Source organism: Zootoca vivipara, chromosome 10, assembly GCF_963506605.1.
Source record: "Zootoca vivipara chromosome 10, rZooViv1.1, whole genome shotgun sequence".
Taxonomy (NCBI): domain Eukaryota; kingdom Metazoa; phylum Chordata; class Lepidosauria; order Squamata; family Lacertidae; genus Zootoca; species Zootoca vivipara.
Genome location: NC_083285.1, coordinates 50,918,833 through 50,937,823, shown reverse-complemented (window position 1 = coordinate 50,937,823; position 18,991 = coordinate 50,918,833). Strand labels below are relative to the sequence as shown.

The following is an 18,991-nucleotide window of genomic DNA, read 5'->3' as shown; positions in this document are numbered from 1 at the left end:
ACCATCATGTGAAACCATTGGGCCCTAAAAGGTGGGTTAGACATTGCTCTAGTATGTTGCTAAAATTCCGAAACTTTTTCGGCACGTGCTCAGCTCCTGCTATTATTATAAACTGCATCTTAGGCAGTGGCATTGAGAACCAGTGGGGTGCAGGAGCTATTTATTTAAACCATTTACATACCCCATTTCTCACAAAGTCGAGTCAATTAGCCAGGCAAAAGCAGGTAGTAGAGAGAGATGAAATCACAAATACAGGGGTACCTCGCAAGACGAAATTAATTTGTTCTGCGAGTCGCTTCGTATAGCGAAAATTTCATCTTGCGAAGCACGGTTTACCATTTACCATGTTTCTCATATTTTAAGACATGTCTTATATTTTTTTTACTCAAGAAAATAAGCCTATGGCTTATTTTCGGGGGTGTCTTATTTTTTTGCCAAGCCCCGACTGAGCGGGAACCAGCAAAGGCAGCAGCCCGCCGCCGGCATGGAGCTCCAACAGAGCGCATGCTTTGCCGAGCTCCAAGCCGGCGGCGGGCTGCTGCTTTTGCCTGTAAACACGATTACAGCCTGAAACTCAAGACGACAGAGACCAAGGCGGCGGAGGAGGAAGAGCGCGGCTCCTTCCTTCCCTCCACAGCCAGCTGCAACTTTACACTTCGCCGTCTTGCGGGCGTGTCCCCGCGGGCGGCCGAAGTTCCAGCAAGGCAGGAAGGCTGTGGAGCAACAGATGGCTAAAGCTGGGCAAGCACCCGCCTCGCCCTGCCTTGCCTTGCCTTGCCTTGCCGAGGAAGGAGCGGGTGGCGCGTGCGCCAAGAAGTTTCTTTCCTCAGGCCTGAGCCAAGAAAGGAGGAGGAAGCAGCGAGCGACGGGGTCGCCGCCTGCGTCGGGGGCACGCCGTGTCCGCCACTCACAGGCAGCCGGTCCGCCGGGAGAAAGACGCCGCCTTCCCTTCTCAGAGGAGCGGCGAGGAGCCCCGGGGCTGAGGCGCTGGCCACCTTCTCCTGCAGCCCCGGAGCAACTGCTTGGCGGCGGGGAGCATCCTCGCCACCTTGCCCTGCTTCTCCTCTCCCCGCTCAGGTCGAGCTGAGGGAGCCGCGGGGCGTCGGGGTGCGCAGCCGCCGCCCGCGCAAGAGGCGGCTGCTGGGCGCGCGTGGAAGGCGAGGCGAGGCGCCTGCAGCACCCGAGGAGCCCGTTGTGCGAGTGAGCAGCTCTCCGAGTGAGCAGCAGAGGGCAGGTTTTAAGGGGAAGGCGTTTCTGCCGCTTGTTGGGCTCTCCCCGCCTCCCCCCCCCCTCACATTTGTTTTTGCCGACAAAAAGAAAAGCAAAGCAGCATCAACAGCCAAAAAGCAGCTTGCGAACGAAAGCGCAAGAGCTGCAAAGTACTTTTCTGCCAATTGCCCTAACCACGCGTGAGAGACGCGCCCTTTGCCAGCTACAAGATCCAGGTCTCTCCCCTGCACAGCCCACCGCCGGCATGGAGCTCCAACAGAGCGCGCGCATTGCCGAGCTCCAAGCCGGTGGCGGGCTGCTGCTTTTGCTGGTTCCCGCTCAGTCGGGGCTCAGCAAAGCGCGCGCTGCTGCCCTTGCCGGGTCCCGCTGGGTCGGGACTTGGCGTGGCGTGCCCTGCCATACCGTACCAGCATGTCTTATTTTCGGGGTATGCCTTATATTTCGCCAGGTCTTGAAAATCCTGCCATGCCTTATTTTTTAGGGATGCCTTAAAATATGAGAAACACGGTACCCAGTCTACCCATTTAATTAACGCGTTCCTATTCGTCTTGCGAAGCGCGGCCATAGGAAACTTCGTCTTGTGAGATGCCTCGCGCAACACAAAACACTTTCGTCTTGCGAGTTTTTCGTTGCACAAGGCATTCATCTTGCGGGGTACCACTGTATGCAGCAAAACACTAGCAGCAAAACAGTGTGAGCACAGAGGCAGGAGGCAGGTTGGAGAGCTACTTTTGAGCAAGTAGCAATGGTTCAATACAAGCAGGAGGCAATCCCTGTTTTGTTTTGTTTTTCCCCTTTTTTATTTTTGTTTCCAGTCAAACGTCCATTTGCAAACAGGGTTTCCCAAACTTGGATCCCCAGCTGTTTATGGACTACAGTTTCCCATCATCCCTAACCACTGGCTCCTGCTAGTCCAAAAATATCCGGAGACCCAAGTTTTGGAAAGAAACCCTGACCTAGGACAACTGTATGGTCCTCTATGTCACGGATGCATATTTGTTGAGATTCCTGCATTGCAGGGGTAGAAACTGGTGACTCTGCAGAACACCCATCTAGAAGAGTTTCTAAGCCCAAAGCATTGTAACCAGATAGAATGGCTGCTGATGGAGAAATAGGAGTGAGACTTTTCTTACATTCTCCCACATTCTTGTTCCCTGAAGCCGCTAAGTCTTTCCAAGATTAGGAGTGTCCAAGTTCAGTGATGAGATTGGGGTGGGGTGCCCATGGGTGTGTGTGTCTGCTAAGGGCAGAGGAAGTTGTTAGAGGAAGGGCAGATTTGGAGAAAGGTTAACATTGGGTGTGCGGCAAACTAACTCAAGTAGCTCCTTAGCAAGCCTACAGCACAGAGTCTTCCTCCCTGTTCCTCCGTTAGAGCTGCTGCCGAGAGACTTAAAGTATCTCCTGCTTTTTGAGTACCAGCAGCACCGTCAGCGATGCAGAACTTGCCGTTTGGGGACATTCAGCCGCAGCCATATAGGGAATGCACTAATTTGTTGTGTCTTCCAACTAATGGCCAGACACTCAAAGCAGAGAGAGCCGACGCCAGGATCAGACAGGATACTTTCGAGTGCTCTAGAAGACCAGGGGTAGAAACTGGCGACTCTGCAGAACACCATCTAGAAGAGTTTCTAAGCCAAAGGAGGAGGACTGAGGTATGGGAGAGGAAGCGAGCCAATCAGCAGGGAGGAGAAAATGACCCGAAAGAGCAATCGCTGGGAGAGGGGATGGTGTTGTCCTTTCTTTTTAATTTGCGGCCCCTTCTGCTCTTCCAGGCCTCCCTGACGTTGGCGAAGAGGGCGATGGTTCTGCTGAAGAAGATGTCAGTGAACCGTTAATTGGTAGCAGTGGCGACGACGACAACAATGACGATGATCAGAATTACTCCATTCAGGCAGCTGATCTGAGTAACAGTGGCAGCGGCAGCGGCAGCAGCAACGCACGCCAGCCCAGGCCCATTGGATTTTTTCAGGCTTGTTGTCTACCTGGGGTTATATTGGTAAGGGCTCCTGATGTTGTTAGGAACACGTGGCACTCTGGTCTGTGTACTCCATAGGGATCTCTGCAGCTTCCCCCAACTTGGTGCCCTCCAGATGTTGTCAACCCCAATGAGCCTCGGGCCAGGGATGCGATGCAACAACACCTGGAAGAAACTGGCTTGGAGGACAATCATCTAGTGAGGGAAGCAGCATCTTTCATTCTGGGGTCTCTGACACTTCAAGAAATTCACCGTTGGGCAGCTTTATTGAGGCTTTCTCTCTTGTCTTCACAATAGCAAAGCTGGTTGGGCAGAGAGATGTGACACAAGGTAGCTCAGCTGATTAGAGCATGGTGCTGATGAACACCAAGGTTGCAGGTTCAATCCCCATAAGGAACAATCCTCCTGCATTGCAGGAGGCTGGACTGTGTGATTCCAACTCTGTGATTCTATACCTAAAGCCACCCAGTGAACCTTGTGGCAGAGCTGGGCATTTGAACCCGGGCCTCCTTCCTTCTAACCCATTACGGTGTGCTTGCCATGCTCACGTTGCTTCAGTTCTAACAGCTTTCCATTGGGTTGTGTTTCTTTCAGTATTCCTTGGCCTATGCCTGCTTGAAGCTAGTGAACTACTCCTTTTTCTTCTGGCTGCCTTTGTACCTCTATGACAATTTTGGGTGGAAGGAGGCGGAAGCTGATGAGCTGTCGATCTGGTATGATGTCGGAGGGATTATAGGTATGCAGAGCAACATGCAATTGCTCCCCCCCCTTTCTTTCTTTTTTTCTTTCCTTGAGAATGGATTTGGGTGGGAGGGGAAAAGCAGGCACCATTTTTGCACCGGCTCGGGGGTTTAAATTGCTTTCCATTTGCCTGTTATTCATGATATGTTTTGCTGCATTTAGGGTATATTTATTAAGACCTAGTATGATAGTGAGCTCAGGAGGCAGAGGTCTGGGATGGGATGAGAGACTGGAATGGGGGAGCTTTGGCTCCTCACAAGATGTTGGGTTACATCTCCCATTGACACTTCTGGCTAGGACTGGGGGGGGGAGTTGGAGTCCAGCAACATCTGTGGGGTGATGTGTTCTTCCACATCTGGAATCTGGGCATGAATTCTGAGTCACGAGGAGACCCATGAAGGTGTACACTACGGTCAGGCCTCAATGTCTAGACCACGTTGCTTTTAAACGGTGACACCTGATCCTCCGTTTGTGTTGTATTTTGCTTATGGTAAACTATAGCCTGCTATTACAGTTACCATTGAAGGCACACCAGTGAGTGTCATCTACATTTCTACCCAGAAGGCCCCATGTCACTTTTATTTCTGCAGGCGGCACCATCCAAGGCTTCATCTCTGACAAGCTGCAAAAGAGAGCCCCGGTGTTAGCCGTTAGCCTCATCTTGGCTATTGCAGCTCTCTTGGGATACAGCCGTGAGTACTTCTCTGCTTGGTATGGGGTTTAATAGCGTGGGGTCATGTGTAACCTGCACCTTGTCTTCTCTAGTTCAACACATGGTGTGGCTTCAATGATACGTAATCAAGGAGACAGTTGAAATGTGTTATGACGGTGCTTCGTGTCTAATAAGGCAAGGGTTTGGGGTCGCCTTGAGTTCAGATGAAGTATATCAGAAGAGCTTGCTGGATGATCAGGCCCAGGGGTCCCAAGAGTGGTCAGCCAAGTGCTTTGGGGAAGCCCCCAAACAAAAGCATTGCATGTTTCTTTTTTGGGTGAGCGAGGAAAAGGGCACGCAGGGTGGCCTGCATGCATGAAACACCATTGTGTGTTGCGTCTGTACACAGGCATATCCACATCCATTTGTGCATTCCATGAGTCACATCAACCTCCTTTAAAGTGGGGTAGGTGAGAGCTTTCTAGCCATCAGAAGCAGTTTCCACCATTGGCTCAGATCAATGAGCAAGCCAGACTTGGAGATTTTTTTGTAGGGATCAGGTAGTGTTACCACTCTAGCTTACTAAACTTTGCTTGCTGCATTGTCTGATCTCCCTGTAAGTTTTTCATCTGGCCAGAAAGGATTGATGCTATATACCAGGGGTCCCCAGACTACGGCCCGGGGGCCACATACGGCCCCCCGGGGACCCCCGCTGCCTGCTACCGCCGTCCGCTCTTACCAGCGTGGTGCGGAAAAGCGACGGAAATAGCTTGTGTGCACGCGCAAGCATAATTTCCGGTGTACTACCGGGTTGGAGGAGGCTTCTGCACATGCGCACAAGCTATTTCCGGCGCTTTCCAGGTCAGGAGTGTGCCAGAAATAGTGTTTGTGCATGCGCATGGGCGCGCACAGCCGTGCGCTCCCGCGCCCCTGCATGCACTCCCCCACCCTCCGGCCCACCACGCAATCGCCGCAGTGGGCATCCGGCCTGAAGCCGGGTAAGTTTGGGGACCCCTGCTATATACAAATAGAATCCACCGTCCGCTGCCCCTGATAATAATTTTTATTAGTTTTCAGTTACAATAATCCAATAATAGCCTCATTATAGCAATGTCAAATTATAATACGATTACTAATACCAATCATTCAGATGCCAAATTATACAATTTAGATGGCCCCCCGCATGCTAGAATTGATGGTTTGATGATTTACTTTATTTCCGCGTTCCAAGCTCTTATTAATTTCAATTGCACTCCAGGCAAAATAACAATCCCTTATATAACAACTGCAATATTAACGACTTCCATTTGTATTGACACATTAAATGATTTATCAATCTACAGGTGAAGCATTCAAACCACATCCTTGTTCTTCCTGTGTGTGGCAATTATTCTGTCCGTGTTGTTTCTTCCTGTCCTTGTAAAATATTATGCCTATCTTTTCCCGGTTGTTGCTGTGCTCCATCATGCCTTGGGCAGAGCTAATATCCCATTGTTGTTTCAGAAGTTCTCCATTGCTTCGTCCCGTTCCTCATTGTTTTGCAATTTTAACAGCAGCTGCAAAAACCACACAATTAGAATCTTCATCCTGATCCCACTCTAGCTCAAAGACCATCTGTTGCATCCCACGGATTGCAAGACAAACTGTTTAAAATGTCTTTCATTGCATGCAAATATTGCAGCCATAGGATTATGCAGTCTACTCTTGTGAGTTACACGAAGTACTTTAACGGGCAGAATTCTGCACCTTAAGAGTGTTGTGTCTGATCTTCTTCTGGCAAGAGAAAGATCAGCTTTCCTCTTTTTTTGCATGTTTCTCAAGTGAATGTCATGGTACCAATAAGAGTAGGTAGTGATGCATTTCAAATTTTATGCCAGCTAGATGGCAGTGAACGGTATTGCTCCTGCTTACTGTGCTGAGGCAGGTATTGTGGAGCGGCTTCCTGGATTTGGGAATAATTGCTTCAGGCATGCAATGGGCGATTGTGGGAAATCTACCATTCTCAGCCTGAGAAACTCTAATGCATAAATTAGCAGTGGGAAACCTCCAGCCCCCAGGGTTTGCAAACTTGGGTCTCCAATTGTTGTTGCACTACATCATCGCCAGCTAGCAGGACCAGTGGGTCGGGGATTATGGGAACTGTCCTCCAAAAGCAGCTGGAGACCTGAGTTTGGGAATCCCTGCTCCAGCCTATTAGTCCTGCAAAGGCTGTTTTAAGAAAAAGTCCTGCTGAATCGGGTGCTGAATCAGATGCCTGTGGGAAGTAAACAGTTGCGTCTTGCAGCACTCTCTTCACCAGGGATTCCTGCAAAGTGGCATTGAGAAGCACGCTGCCTCAAGACAGTGCAGGTAGAGACTAGTAGCGACCAGCATTTTGTTGGAGTGAATTCCCTGGTTTAACTACATGCTGTGCGGGGAAAAGTGCTTGTTGTCCTGTATGCTCCCACATTCAGCTTCCAAAGATGGCCCCAAGTTCTAGTATTGTGAGAAAAGGAGGAAAGCTTACCTGCCATCACTTTCTCCACAATATGCATAATTGCATGCATCTTTGTCATGCCCTTCCTTACTTGCCTCCCCCCCCCCAAAAAAACTAAAAAGACCCAGTTTTTCTTATCCCTTGATCATTTTGGTTCCCCTTTTTGTGTAGGCTTTTCAGCTCTATAATATCCTTACTGAGATAACAACAACAACAGCAGCAACAACAACAATAATAATAATTTTTTGTACGCCGCCCATCTGGCTGAGTTTCCCCAGCCACTCTGGACGGCTCCCACTCGAATATTAAAACAATACAGCATTAGCACAATTACAAAAGTCACAAACAATACATAAACCACATCAAAAAATAACACAACCGAATGGAAAACAATTTCCGCATATATCAAAATCTAAAACTAAGAATACAGCCTTAATACAGTTTAAAATAACATAGGTAAAAAATAACAGGAATTTAAACAAAAAACAAAACAAAACGGAGCCCTCTCTGCCCAGCAGCGGCGGCGGCAACAGTCCTTTATAGGTGAGATGAGGAGACCAGAACTGTGCATAGTATTCAGAGTGCAGGTGCCCCATAGATTTTTATTCTTTCTTTGGCGATCACTCATAGCCGAGTAAGATTGTCTTCCATAAACACGGTTTTAACAATGATTCCGTAAGTGACTGTGGAGGCCAATTCTGGATCCACACGTCCTTCCACAGTGGGGACATTGGTTTCCAGGTGGGAGTTGATCACGGTGTGGATTTGCCAAGCGTGCCTTCCTCTGACTTAGCACGTTTCTCCCTTGCGTCCTGAGATCAAGTTTCTTCAAAACCCATGACATCTTTGGTAAAGGCTGTTCTCTAACTGGAGCGCTCACAGGCCAGGGTTTCCCAGTTGTCAGTGTTTATACTACATTTTTTAACATTTACTGCTGGATCATCACCTTGTCGTGGTGAGTGGGCTTGCATGTTCCTATGACCCTTGTGAGCGAAGCCGTCGGGAATCTCGTAGATTTTTATAACACTGCTATGATACTGATAGTTTTGGTTTCAATTCCTTCCCTTAAAAAAAATCATGATTTTTTTTTTGCTCATTTTCTAAATAGGCTGTGAAAAAGTAAATAAACTTACAAGATGCCAAAGCATTTGTATCCCTAGAGTTATCCAAAAGAATTAAACAAAAGAAAACAGAGACATGTACTTGTTTCAGAGTCCTTCCTAATGGTTCTGTTCTTCAGAATTCATCCAAAACAGGCAGTCGTTCGAAGAGTTTTGAGGACCCAAGTTTGCTATGGATCTTTCCATATGCCTGGATATCATTTTCAATCCCTTTCCTAATGACCAAAAGGACTGATGTGATTCCAGCAGTTCACTGGCCCATATAGTGGTACCTTGGTTCTCGAACTTCAATCTGTTCTGGGAGTCCATTCGATTCCCGAAACTGTTCAAAAACCAAGGCGCGGCTTCCGATTGGCTGCAGGACCTTCCTGCACTCGATGGGAAGCTGCGGAAGCTGTGTTGGACATTCGACTTCCGAAAAACGTTTGCAAACTGGAACACTGACTTTCGGGTTTGCGGCATTCGGGAGCCGACTTGTTTGACAGCTAAGCCGTTCAGGAACCACAGTGCCACTGTACTAGCCTTCTTTCAATGTCATGTCCCATTGCCTTGCCCAGGTTGAGTTTTTGGTTGGTTTTGAGGACATAAGAAGAGTGCTGCTGGATCAAGCTAGTTTCCCAGATAACCTTGGTGAAGCAGCTTTAATGATCAGCTTCTCATTTCTTCCTGGTCTTTTCAGACTCGTGCCAAAGGGTAGTTACAAACTTGAAGCATTTCTTTCTTCTCTTCATCTCGGAGGTGGCAGGTCCGAGCCCCATGTTGGGCAAAAGATCCCTGCATTGCAGATGATCCTCATGGCCCCTTCCAACTCTTACAATTCAGTGATTCTATGATTCCTTTCTTTTTCTAGGTTCACCAAACAACAAACTCATCAATGCGGTTCTCATGGCAATAACAGGTAAGGGGAAAAGTGCTGTGGCTGGACACAAGGCAGATCTCATCCTGCCATCTGTATTGGAGTATAAACGTGTGATTTGTTAGGTTTCTAGCACAGTGCAATTCTCACCTGGCCCTAGCTAGGTGGGGATGGTGCAATGTATTCTCTTCTCCTTTCCTCTCGTGGAGATAGACCAGATGGGCTAGAGCAGGGATAGCCAACATGGCATTCTTCAGATGTTGCTGCATCACAGCTCTCTCCATCCTTGACCATTGGCCAGGCTGGAGGACGTCACATAGGGAGACGTTGCATTGGCTTACCTGTAAGCCAGCCTTTCTTGGCTGATTTGTTGCATACACAAACCTGCCAATTTGGGATAAAGGCTCATGCCTGCAGTGAAGGTGACTTTAATCCACACAAGTTTATTCCGTAATAAATGCGTCATTCTTTAAGGTGCTGCAAGGTTCTTGTGATTTGTGAAGGAGCCATAAAAAAAAAAATAACACATGATTTTTGCATAATCTTGGAACTCCCTGCTTTTCAGTTGAGTCATTTCGATTAAAGGTGCCTTCATGGGATGTGAGGGGCAAGGGATATCGCGAAGCCCCTCCCCTCCTGAGTTCCAGCCCAGCCCCGAGCGAGGCTGAAAAGAGGGAAAGCTCCAGCTCAAGTGGGGAAACAGGAAGTGGTGTCCAAGGCTCTGGCAGGGTAGAAGAGCCATCGTCCCAGGTGGGACAGGAAGGGGGAAGGAAGGGGGGCAAACCAGTCCCCCCAACTCCGGAACTGCGCAGAAAGCGTCGGGGGAAGAGGATGGGTCTCCCCAAGTTGTTATGCTGGCGCAAGACGCGCCAAAAGCCACTTGGAGGTTCTGATTCAAGCTGAACAGATGTGTCTTTGTAAATAGCACTGCCATCAGCACTGTAAATACTCAGCACCAATAAAAGATAAAATGCAGAGCTGTGTAGAGTCGTTACTCTGAAGTAGCCCACTCCGGCCACCGTGACATGGGTATTTGTAGGGTATATAGCAGGGTTAACAAGTTCAGATGAAAAACGTTTTGGCTTCCTAACAGAGACTGGGCCCATCCTTTGCAGTGGTCTCAATTCTTTCCTTTAATCTCTTTCCATGGTCCTTAGGCTTTTTCATCGGAGGCCCTTCCAATATGATCAGTTCCGCCATTTCTGCAGACCTGGGGCGTCAGGAGATGGTGAAAGGAAGCAGCGAGGCTCTGGCGACTGTGACGGGGATTGTGGATGGGACTGGGAGCATTGGAGCTGCTGTGGGCCAGGTGAGATTCAGAAGGGTTCAGAAGCACCTGTTAAAAAATTTACCTGAGAAAGGATCAAAGAGCAGAAGGCTCTGATATTCCACATTTTTTAAAGGGTCAAATGGGCTGCCAGAGGGTTTTAAGATTTAGCCACCGCGAAGATCTTCGTTCCGGTAACATCGATCCTGATGAAAAATATTGTACGGCTAGAGAAGGGCAGCCCAAAAGTTCAAGTGACTGGAGCTATTCCACCTACAAGGAAAAGTTACAAAGTTAGGAGGTTAGGATAAAAAGGTGAGTAAAAGGTGGAGACGTGAGAGATGTATAAAATTATCCATGGAGAAAGTGGTTAGGGAGAATCATCGTATCATCCCATAGTAGCATTGGTAGGGATCCTGAGAGTCCTCTAGTCCAGTCTTTCTCAACCTTTTTTGGGCCACGGCACACTTGTTCCATGAAAAAAATCACGAGGCACACCACCATTAAAAAAGTTAAAAAATTTAACTCTGTGCCGCCCTATATTATAATTATGACTGTAAGAAACACTTGCCAAATATTGCTTTCCGGCGGGTCAGTGCTGTATATTGGCGGCCGCCAGGCACGTGACAATGCAAATCGCCCTTCTCGTCGCCGCACGTCGCCGCACACCAGCCAGCGTCTCGCGGCACACTAGTGTGCCGCAGAACAGCGGTTGAGAAACGCTGCTCTAGTCCAACCCCCTGCAATGCAGGAAGTTTCTGATGGTGTTCTCCTCCTGAGAGACTCCTTAAAATTCTGTAGAAACCAGAGGCACTTGGATGTGTCTGTGATGGCGTTACTAAGGCCCTGCGTAACAGGAGCAGAGAAGTGCAAGCCAAAGAGAACACAGGGCGAACTGGGGAAATGTTCGTATGGCACCAGACTGCAGCTAACATTCTGGCAAAGGTAACCATTACGGTTTCCGTAATGGAGTGCCAAGGAGCCTGCTGGGACCGGAGTTCACGTCTTTCTTTGTAAGTAGGTTTTGAATTGGCCCCAGGGAGCATTCCAGCAACTTACCCGTGGCGCTGATCTGCGGGAGGGGGAAGGAAATTCCCTCTTGGCTTTGCGCTGTCTCTGGAGTGCCTTTCGCTTAAGAAGCGGACGCCTCTCCTCTCCGATCAAGGCAGCGTGAGGATTCTCAGATGATCCTCTTGCCTGAAGATCACAATGGCAAGCATCCTCTTTAGAATTCCAGTTCTTTAACCCCGCTGCTCTCCAGTTTTTGAACTTCAACCCATTCCTGAAGGAACGGGGGTGGGGTGGGGCTTTTTTGTGTCTGATGAATCGCATCCTCCGCTTCTTTCTCTACCTGAGGTTGCCGTTATCTCTTGACAATGTATCTCCATAGCAACCAGCTGAGATTCCGCAAGCAGGGCTGTCTTCCATAGTGGGAAGCTAACAGCAGGAGTATGCCAAACATCTTGGAAAAGAGAGAGGCTTAAAGGCTGCATGTGAGGCGCTTGACCTTTCCCAACCCCACTGCACACACCCCATTGAACGTGTCGGGGTCCACGGCGATGTAAAAGACATACTTTGGGGCAGAATCTCAGGATAAGCACTTGGTTTCGTTTCTGAAGAGGGATGAAGCTGCTCTACTCTGCATCTAGGCCAAGGAAAAATGTTCTGCCCGCCTAAAACAGGGGTGAGGAACCTTTTTCAGCCCGAGGACCACATTGCCTTCCGGGGGGGGGGGGGGGCACATGACGGTGGTGGTTAAGGCCAAAGGCCAAAGTAAGCAAAGCAACAATAGCAAATGTTGCTTTTGCAGAGTGGATTCGTCTCCACACACACTCACACCCTCTCTCCCCACTGTCCAGGCATTGCCAGAGTTGAAGGACACATTCCAGTGGGACAGGTGAGGGGTGTGACCTGGGGAGAGGAGGTGGACCTGGAGAAGGTCCCAAGAGTCAGATAGAAAGGCCTTGGTCAGGGGGTGTTTTTGGGCCCTGAGCCCAGATGCTCCTGCCCCTGCTCTGCTGTTAGCCCCTCTGAGTTCCCTTTATTTAAGAGAAAAGCAGGATAGAAAATGTTCGAGATGAATGAATATCCTTACTAAATGGAGACTCTTAATCTCAGGGTTGTGGGTTCAAGCTCCACGTTGGGCAAAAGATTCCTGCATTGCAGGGGGTTGGTTCCCTTCCAATTCTACGATTCTAAATGAAGACATATCTGTTTGTACCATGTCAACTTTTCTGCCAGTTCTGTTAGTTGTGTTGTCTTTTATTATACTGAGAAGAGGGAAGGAAAGAGTCCCCCACTTCTTCAGGGGTTCTTCTTCTGCCACAGCCTCTGGTTAACCCTGGATTGTGGCAGTAACTCAGAGGTTAGAGCAAATTTGAAAGGTTATATTTAAGGATTATCATGTTTAAGAATTGATATCTGATTTGGTTCGTTTTTCCTCTCTCTCCCCCCCCCCCCCCTGCACATTTCCACCCCTCTACATCTTGTCTGTTAGATTTTGAGCCTGCAAGCGGAGGCTCTGCTGTTTTTTAAATCTCTGCAGCACCTACAAAATTGTATGCACTGTATAAATGATTGATAAATAATAATGCCAACAGGCCTTTGGGGGATTGCAGCAAAGTTCGTAAGATGAAACCTGACAGCTTTGGAGGCAAGGAGTAGCCACATGAGGAGGTGCTGGGTTGTGTTTTGAATAAGGAAAAGCAAGAGGGACATAACCTATGGGGAGGAGGAGAGAGTGAAAAGTCTCTTGTTGTTCTCCACCCCTTGACAGCCTTAATAGCTCTCATATTTTCTTCCCTTTTCAGTCACTGGTATCTTTGATTCACGATAAATTGGAATGGATGTCGGTTTTCTATTTCTTCAGCCTGATGGTAAGAGCCCTGGGTTGTTGTTTTTACTTGAAACTGATGCAACGTTGGCTTTTTAGATTAAAGATACTAAACATTTGTATTGCGCTTTCAAGTGTTCAGATACGCTTCACGTAGCACTTCATGTCTCTTCTCTGCTTCACATTCAAACTGCTATAAATTTACAGCAACCAAATGAGGTAGGTGAGCATCAGTATGAGAACAATAGATGTGGAGGCTGACAGTGTTTGGGTGGGACGGGGAAATGGGGGCAGGTATGATGGATTGCCCCACCTGTTCTTTTTATTCACCCCCCTTCATTGCTTCCCACGAAGCCATTGGAAAAAAGTGCAAATTTGCTTAAGACAGGTTGATACAAGTCGGGAAACCACAAGCAGAGAGTCTTATGCTCATCTAGAGAAGGTCAGCATGCTGGGAGAGATTCCCACAGTCACTGTTTCAAGACTTGACCTCATTGCCATTTAAGCCTCTCAAAATGTGGTCCTTTGGTCAGATTTCTTCCACTGCCTCCTGCCTACATGGCACATGTTATTTCATCCTAAACATTCCTCGTGTGAAATTGGGACACTTCCTTTTTGTGTTTGAATTGCGTCCTGTGCAGCAGTAATGTGAAAATTTGTCCCTCCGAAAATTGGTTGACCTTGGCCTGTAATTGATTTACCGCTGCCGCTATAATTTATTGCATTTGTTGGTAGCTTTCTTTGCCCCCCCCCTCCCAAAAATATCTAAGTGACATAGCGCAATAAAATACAGAGAGGGCAGAGGGCCTTCTCGGTAGTGGCACCCGCCCTGTGGAACACCCTCCAACTAGATGTCAAACAGAAAAATAACTACCAGACTTTTAGGGGACATCTGAAGGCAGCTCTGTTTAGGGAAGCTTTTAATTTTTAAGAAATTAGTGTATTTTAATATTTCTGTTGGAAGCCGCCCCGAGTGGCTGGGGAAACCCAGCCAGATTCGGGGGGGGGGTATAAATAATAAATTATTATTATTATTAAGAATGTGTTTGAAGGCCTTACTGCATTTTCAGGCTGAAATCCACTACAGGCTTACAAGCCTCATTGAACATTGTGGGGCTGATGTCTGAGTCCATGCACACAAAATTGTGCTGTACAAACATTTTAGGGTGCCTGGGCGAAAAGAGGGAAATGGATGAAATGCAGGTGTAACAAATGCACACACTATACGAGCACACTCTCCATGGAACCATGCCTATATGTGTGTTTCACTTACGGGGAATAGCTCAGTGGCAAAGTATATTCTTCATCTGCAAAAGTCTCAGTTCCATCCCTGGCGTTGCCAGTTAAAAGGGATTGCATACATGGTAGGGAAAGTCTTTGCCAAAGAGCTGCTGCCAGTCCAGCATGGCCAGCACTGGATTTAGACAGACCCTGGTGCAAGGCAGCTTCCTTGTTTTCACCACTGTGTGTGAAATGGGGAACAAATACCACAATGGCGTTGAACCAGTGTGCAGCCATGCTAACATCCTTAACCCCCTTTTCTTCTCGCAGATCGGTTTAACGGTGCTCTTCATCACACCTTTAATAGTAAATGAAATAAAGATGCTGCGGGCAGAGAGGCGTTTGCGCAGGTTGGCTGGCTGACCTCCCCCCCCTCTCTGCGTCACTCAATGGAACTGTCCAAGGAAGGACCACTAAGCGGAGGGGAGTTTCAGGACCTCAAGCAGCTAACGTTTACTTTGTCATTTACACCTGCGGTTGATGGCCACGAAAGAATTTGCTGCTGCGAAGTTTGCGTCTGAATGCCCTAATACCATCGGAATATACGCTGCAGCCGCCTGCAACCTGGAGGCGTCTTATGTTTATAGGGCTTGCAGAACTGGCCAGAGAGACATTCTCCCCACCCCCACCCCTTAGTTTTACCTCCGGTTCTTTCTTGGAGCCAGTTTCGGCAATCACCAGGATCAAATCTTAAAACTCATCCGGACTACAACATTTTGGGCTGCAGGTGGGTGATCTCAGCTTTGAATATGCCCTCCACAAAATAAATCTTGCGGGTAGAAAATGAGCAAATCCAAGAGAGGAGTTCAAATCTGCTGTCTCCCTATTATGCTAATTGTCTCACCACCACCACCTGCAGCCTGAGATGGAACAATCTGGGGCACGCCTCTCCATTTGCTGATAACTTTATAAACTGACTCTTTATCAGTTGCTTGTAAATTACATCTGGACACCTGACAGCAGCCAGATAGCTACAACTGACACCCCCTTTTTGCAGTTTTTTTTTACAGCAAAGTCAGGGGAAAGCTGTTTCATTACTTGACACTATAAATCAGGCTTGGGCCAGTCCGGTGCAGGGTTTTGGTGTGTGTGTATGTGTGTGTGTTGTAAACGCATTGTGCCAAGCACCTGCCTCCTGGTTCTACCTGGCCCTGTATTTACAAAATACACAGCAGGAACCTTTGGAAGCAGCCCAGATCCTTAGCCCGCTTGCATATAAAGAATGGTGGTTGTGTTTTTATTTTGATTTATGAATGTTTGTCCTGTCCAAGTTGCCTGTGTTAATTTAACCTGTCTTAACAGTGCAGTTGCATTCCATACTTGATTTATTCTTCTCTTAACTGCCTGATGTGCGAGAATGAGGCTGTGTCTCTGGGAGAGTCGCAAGGCAAATATTTCACAGAGGAGGGTGATAATCAAAAGTTTTACCGGAGTCCTTAAAATTTAGGGTGTTAGGAGTTTGAATGGTCTTAAGAGCAATCAAAAGGGAAGGGTTAATCATCCGATATTGTCCCTGTCCAATCAGCTGGGGTGATTTATACTTTTCAGTATCCTGTGAGAGAAGTAAAGACCTACAATTTCTCATTAGGGAGTCATCCAAGTCACGACCCTGACAGAGTGGTCCGAGTGATCCTTGGGCCGGCACCAAAGGCATTATAAGGACAGAAAAGAGCGCAGACTTTCTATGTTGAGGTCTTCCCTTCTCCATAATCTCTAGTTCAACTAGGCTAGCATCCTGATGTCACACTGAGCAGCAGCAGCAACCAATGCTCTAGAATGAGAGCAGGGAAGTGCTCAGTTTAGCGGTGCCGGGGCTTGAGGCAAATCGATCTAGATGTTAAAAGCAGGGAAGAGGAGAGCTCAGCTGGTTTTGGCATGTCCTTTTGCTTAAGGTCTAGGTCTGCCCTGGGAGTTCAGGGCATGGGAGTAGAAGGCCCACTGGGCGCTGAATGATACCCGTTGCCAAATCCAATGCTGTGTCTGCCTTGTTATGTGACATCAGCACGGGGCATCTGCGTGTAAAAAAGTCAGTGTAAATAGGCTCGTTTCAAGCAACGACTTCCCCGGGTTTTCTTTAGCAAAGCAGTGTGCTGTCCGTTCTCATGTGTCTTAAGAGATTTACCCAAATAAGCTCTGTTCAATATGCCCGTGGGATAATGGGCACCTCTGGGATAGATCTGTGGGTTTCTCTGGTTTGATCCAGCTCACTGCTTGCTACCTTACCTGTTCTTTGATTGGATTTGGTGGCAGGGAAAGGGTCAGCATAGATTGCAAAAAGGAGAGATCATTTGTTTAAATTGGATCTAAAAAATGCGCCACAAAATTCTTTGGGTCACTTGGGACTGTCAAACCTTCAACCCACCTCAGAAAACCTTACTTAACTCTGTGCCTGCTGACTTGGGTGCCTCCTTGCCGGTGAATTTTCACCCCAGTTTGCTTTGTGCGCTGCTGAGACTGAAGGGGAAGAAACACTTAATTGTTAAGGCATGAATTTGAGGGGGGAAGGGATTATTTTTTCTCTGTTCTTTTTCTAATAATGCCTTTATAGAAACTTAATGTACAGTGATATCTTTTTTAAAAAAGAAAAAAAATATGTTTTTATTTATGAATGTCATTGTTGAATCATGTTACGGCTACCTTAAAGGCCTCTCCTTGACTTGTGTCGCTCAACTGCTCTGTACGCCTTCCCAGCAGTGTGTTGCTCAGTTCTACCATCTTCTGTATTTGGTGGGCTTGATTCCTAGGTGTCTCCTTAAAAAAAGAAAAGACTTCTCCCCCCCCTCCCACATTTTAAAACATTATTTCCCCTTTGCTTTTAGTTCGGAGAGCAGCTTTCTCCAGCCTGGTGACGGCCACACGTGTAGAAAAGATTTTATATGCCCTGAAGAGAAACCAGAGTGTACCTCCAAACGCCTGGGACTACTGTTCCCATCAGCCCCTGCCAGTACTGTGGTGGCTGGGACTGAAGGGGTTGTGGTCCAAAACATCTGGGTAGCACCACGTTGGCAAAGGCTGTGTGAGTGGTAGGGAGGCCTTGCTCCTTCCCACTCGGCTGCAGCATCAGGCAGCCTGTGGTACTTCACGCTTCCACTTTTGCTTTTATCCCTGAGGTACTTTTTAAAAGACGCTGACGTGGCCTAATAGGAAAGCCACAAGCTCCAGTGTTTGAGCCAACATGGCGCCCTGCAGACACTGCTGGATGGCGTCTGCCACCATCATTGTCCCTTAGCCGTGCTGGCTGGAGCAAAAGGGAGTCTAGCAACGTCTGCAGGGCACTGTGTTGGCACAACCTCCAATTTTTTTATTTTACCTTTCAGGATGGTACCATACACACTTCCATTCTCCCCTCCCTCCAAAAAAGATATTTGGTAGCTTGATTGAGAAGATCCACAAAGAGCAGGGTCTTTGACGTAGATCCAGTACTTTGTTCTGCTCCCTGCTTGGCTGGGGGGGGGAGCAGTTGTGTGAGAACTGCCTCAGAAATTCAAGATGGCCGCCCACATGGTTTTGGCTTACTAGGGCTGAAGACAGACAGCAGCGCTAACCTGTGGGGGAAGTGATTTTTGACACACTTGATCCCTGTCATGTGATGGAGATACCGTGTTTCCCCTTTTTTAAGACGTAGTCATAAAGTAAGCCATGGCAGGAGTTTTAAGTATTTGCGAAATTTAAGACATACCCCGAAAATAAGGCATACCTTGTTGCTTTCCTTTAGAGCCTCAGAGAGGCTTGAGACCAGGTGGGAGTGGGGTGCATGAATTGAGCGCGTCGCCAGGCAAGCCGCGCTAGGAGGACTCCCCCCCCCGCTCTTCCCAGGACTTTTTTCCACTCCGGCGGAGTGCCTGGATGGGGAAACCCCTTGGTGTCGGGAGGCCTGCTAGCCCCTTCCGTGCCGCCGGAGCGTAGTGGGCTGCATGGCCCAAAGCTGAGCGGCGGTGGGAGTCCCGCGGGCCCTTCCGCGCCGCCGGGGCGACGGATGGCGACAGGAGCGCTGCTGGCCCATTCCGCACCGCTGGAGCGTCGTGGGAAGCATGGCCCGAGGTAGAGCGGCGGCGGGAGGCCTACAGGCCCTTCCGTGCCACCGGGGCGACAGATGGTGGCGGGAGCGCTGCTGGCCCCTTCTGTGCCACCAGAACGTTGTGGGCTGCATGGGCCAAGGCCCGCGCGATGGACGGCGGAGGGAGCACTGCTGGCCCCTTCCGCGGGCGAGTTGGTGGCTGATTGACAGGCGGCCTCGCCAATGCCTGGAGGGAGAAGGGCGGCGAGGAGCAAGCGAGGGAACCCCCACCTTGCTCCGCCCGCTAATGGAAACGGCCCGGGGTGGGGAGGCGGGAGTGCCTCAGGGAGCGCGGCTACGGCGCTGCTAGCTGTGCCTCAGGCACCGCCGCCGCCGCTTTGCCCAAAAAACCCACGGGGGTGCTCGTCGGGTGGGCCATGACGAACTCGCCCCGTTCCCTCTGGAGTCAGGGTGCCACCGCCGGCGACTCCTCCTGGGGCAACTCCGCGGGACTTCAGTGTATCAGTGTAAAAAAAGTGCGTGCGGGGGCTGGCTGGCTGGC

The 18,991-nt window shown here is 48.8% G+C and overlaps 1 protein-coding gene across 1 annotated transcript in view; it reads left to right on the top strand.

The window, feature by feature from the left end:
• The window catches only part of SLC37A3 (solute carrier family 37 member 3), a 34,596-nt gene extending 17,508 nt beyond the window's left edge, over positions 1 to 17,088 (top strand). The window contains exons 9-15 of the mRNA XM_035127398.2: positions 3,003 to 3,226; positions 3,800 to 3,941; positions 4,537 to 4,638; positions 9,046 to 9,093; positions 10,209 to 10,360; positions 13,129 to 13,194; positions 14,703 to 17,088. Of these exons, the coding sequence (XP_034983289.2) occupies positions 3,003 to 3,226; positions 3,800 to 3,941; positions 4,537 to 4,638; positions 9,046 to 9,093; positions 10,209 to 10,360; positions 13,129 to 13,194; positions 14,703 to 14,795 (827 nt within the window). The 3' untranslated portion in view covers positions 14,796 to 17,088. The remainder of the gene's footprint in view (positions 1 to 3,002; positions 3,227 to 3,799; positions 3,942 to 4,536; positions 4,639 to 9,045; positions 9,094 to 10,208; positions 10,361 to 13,128; positions 13,195 to 14,702) is intronic.
• The last annotated feature ends 1,903 nt before the right edge of the window (positions 17,089 to 18,991 follow it).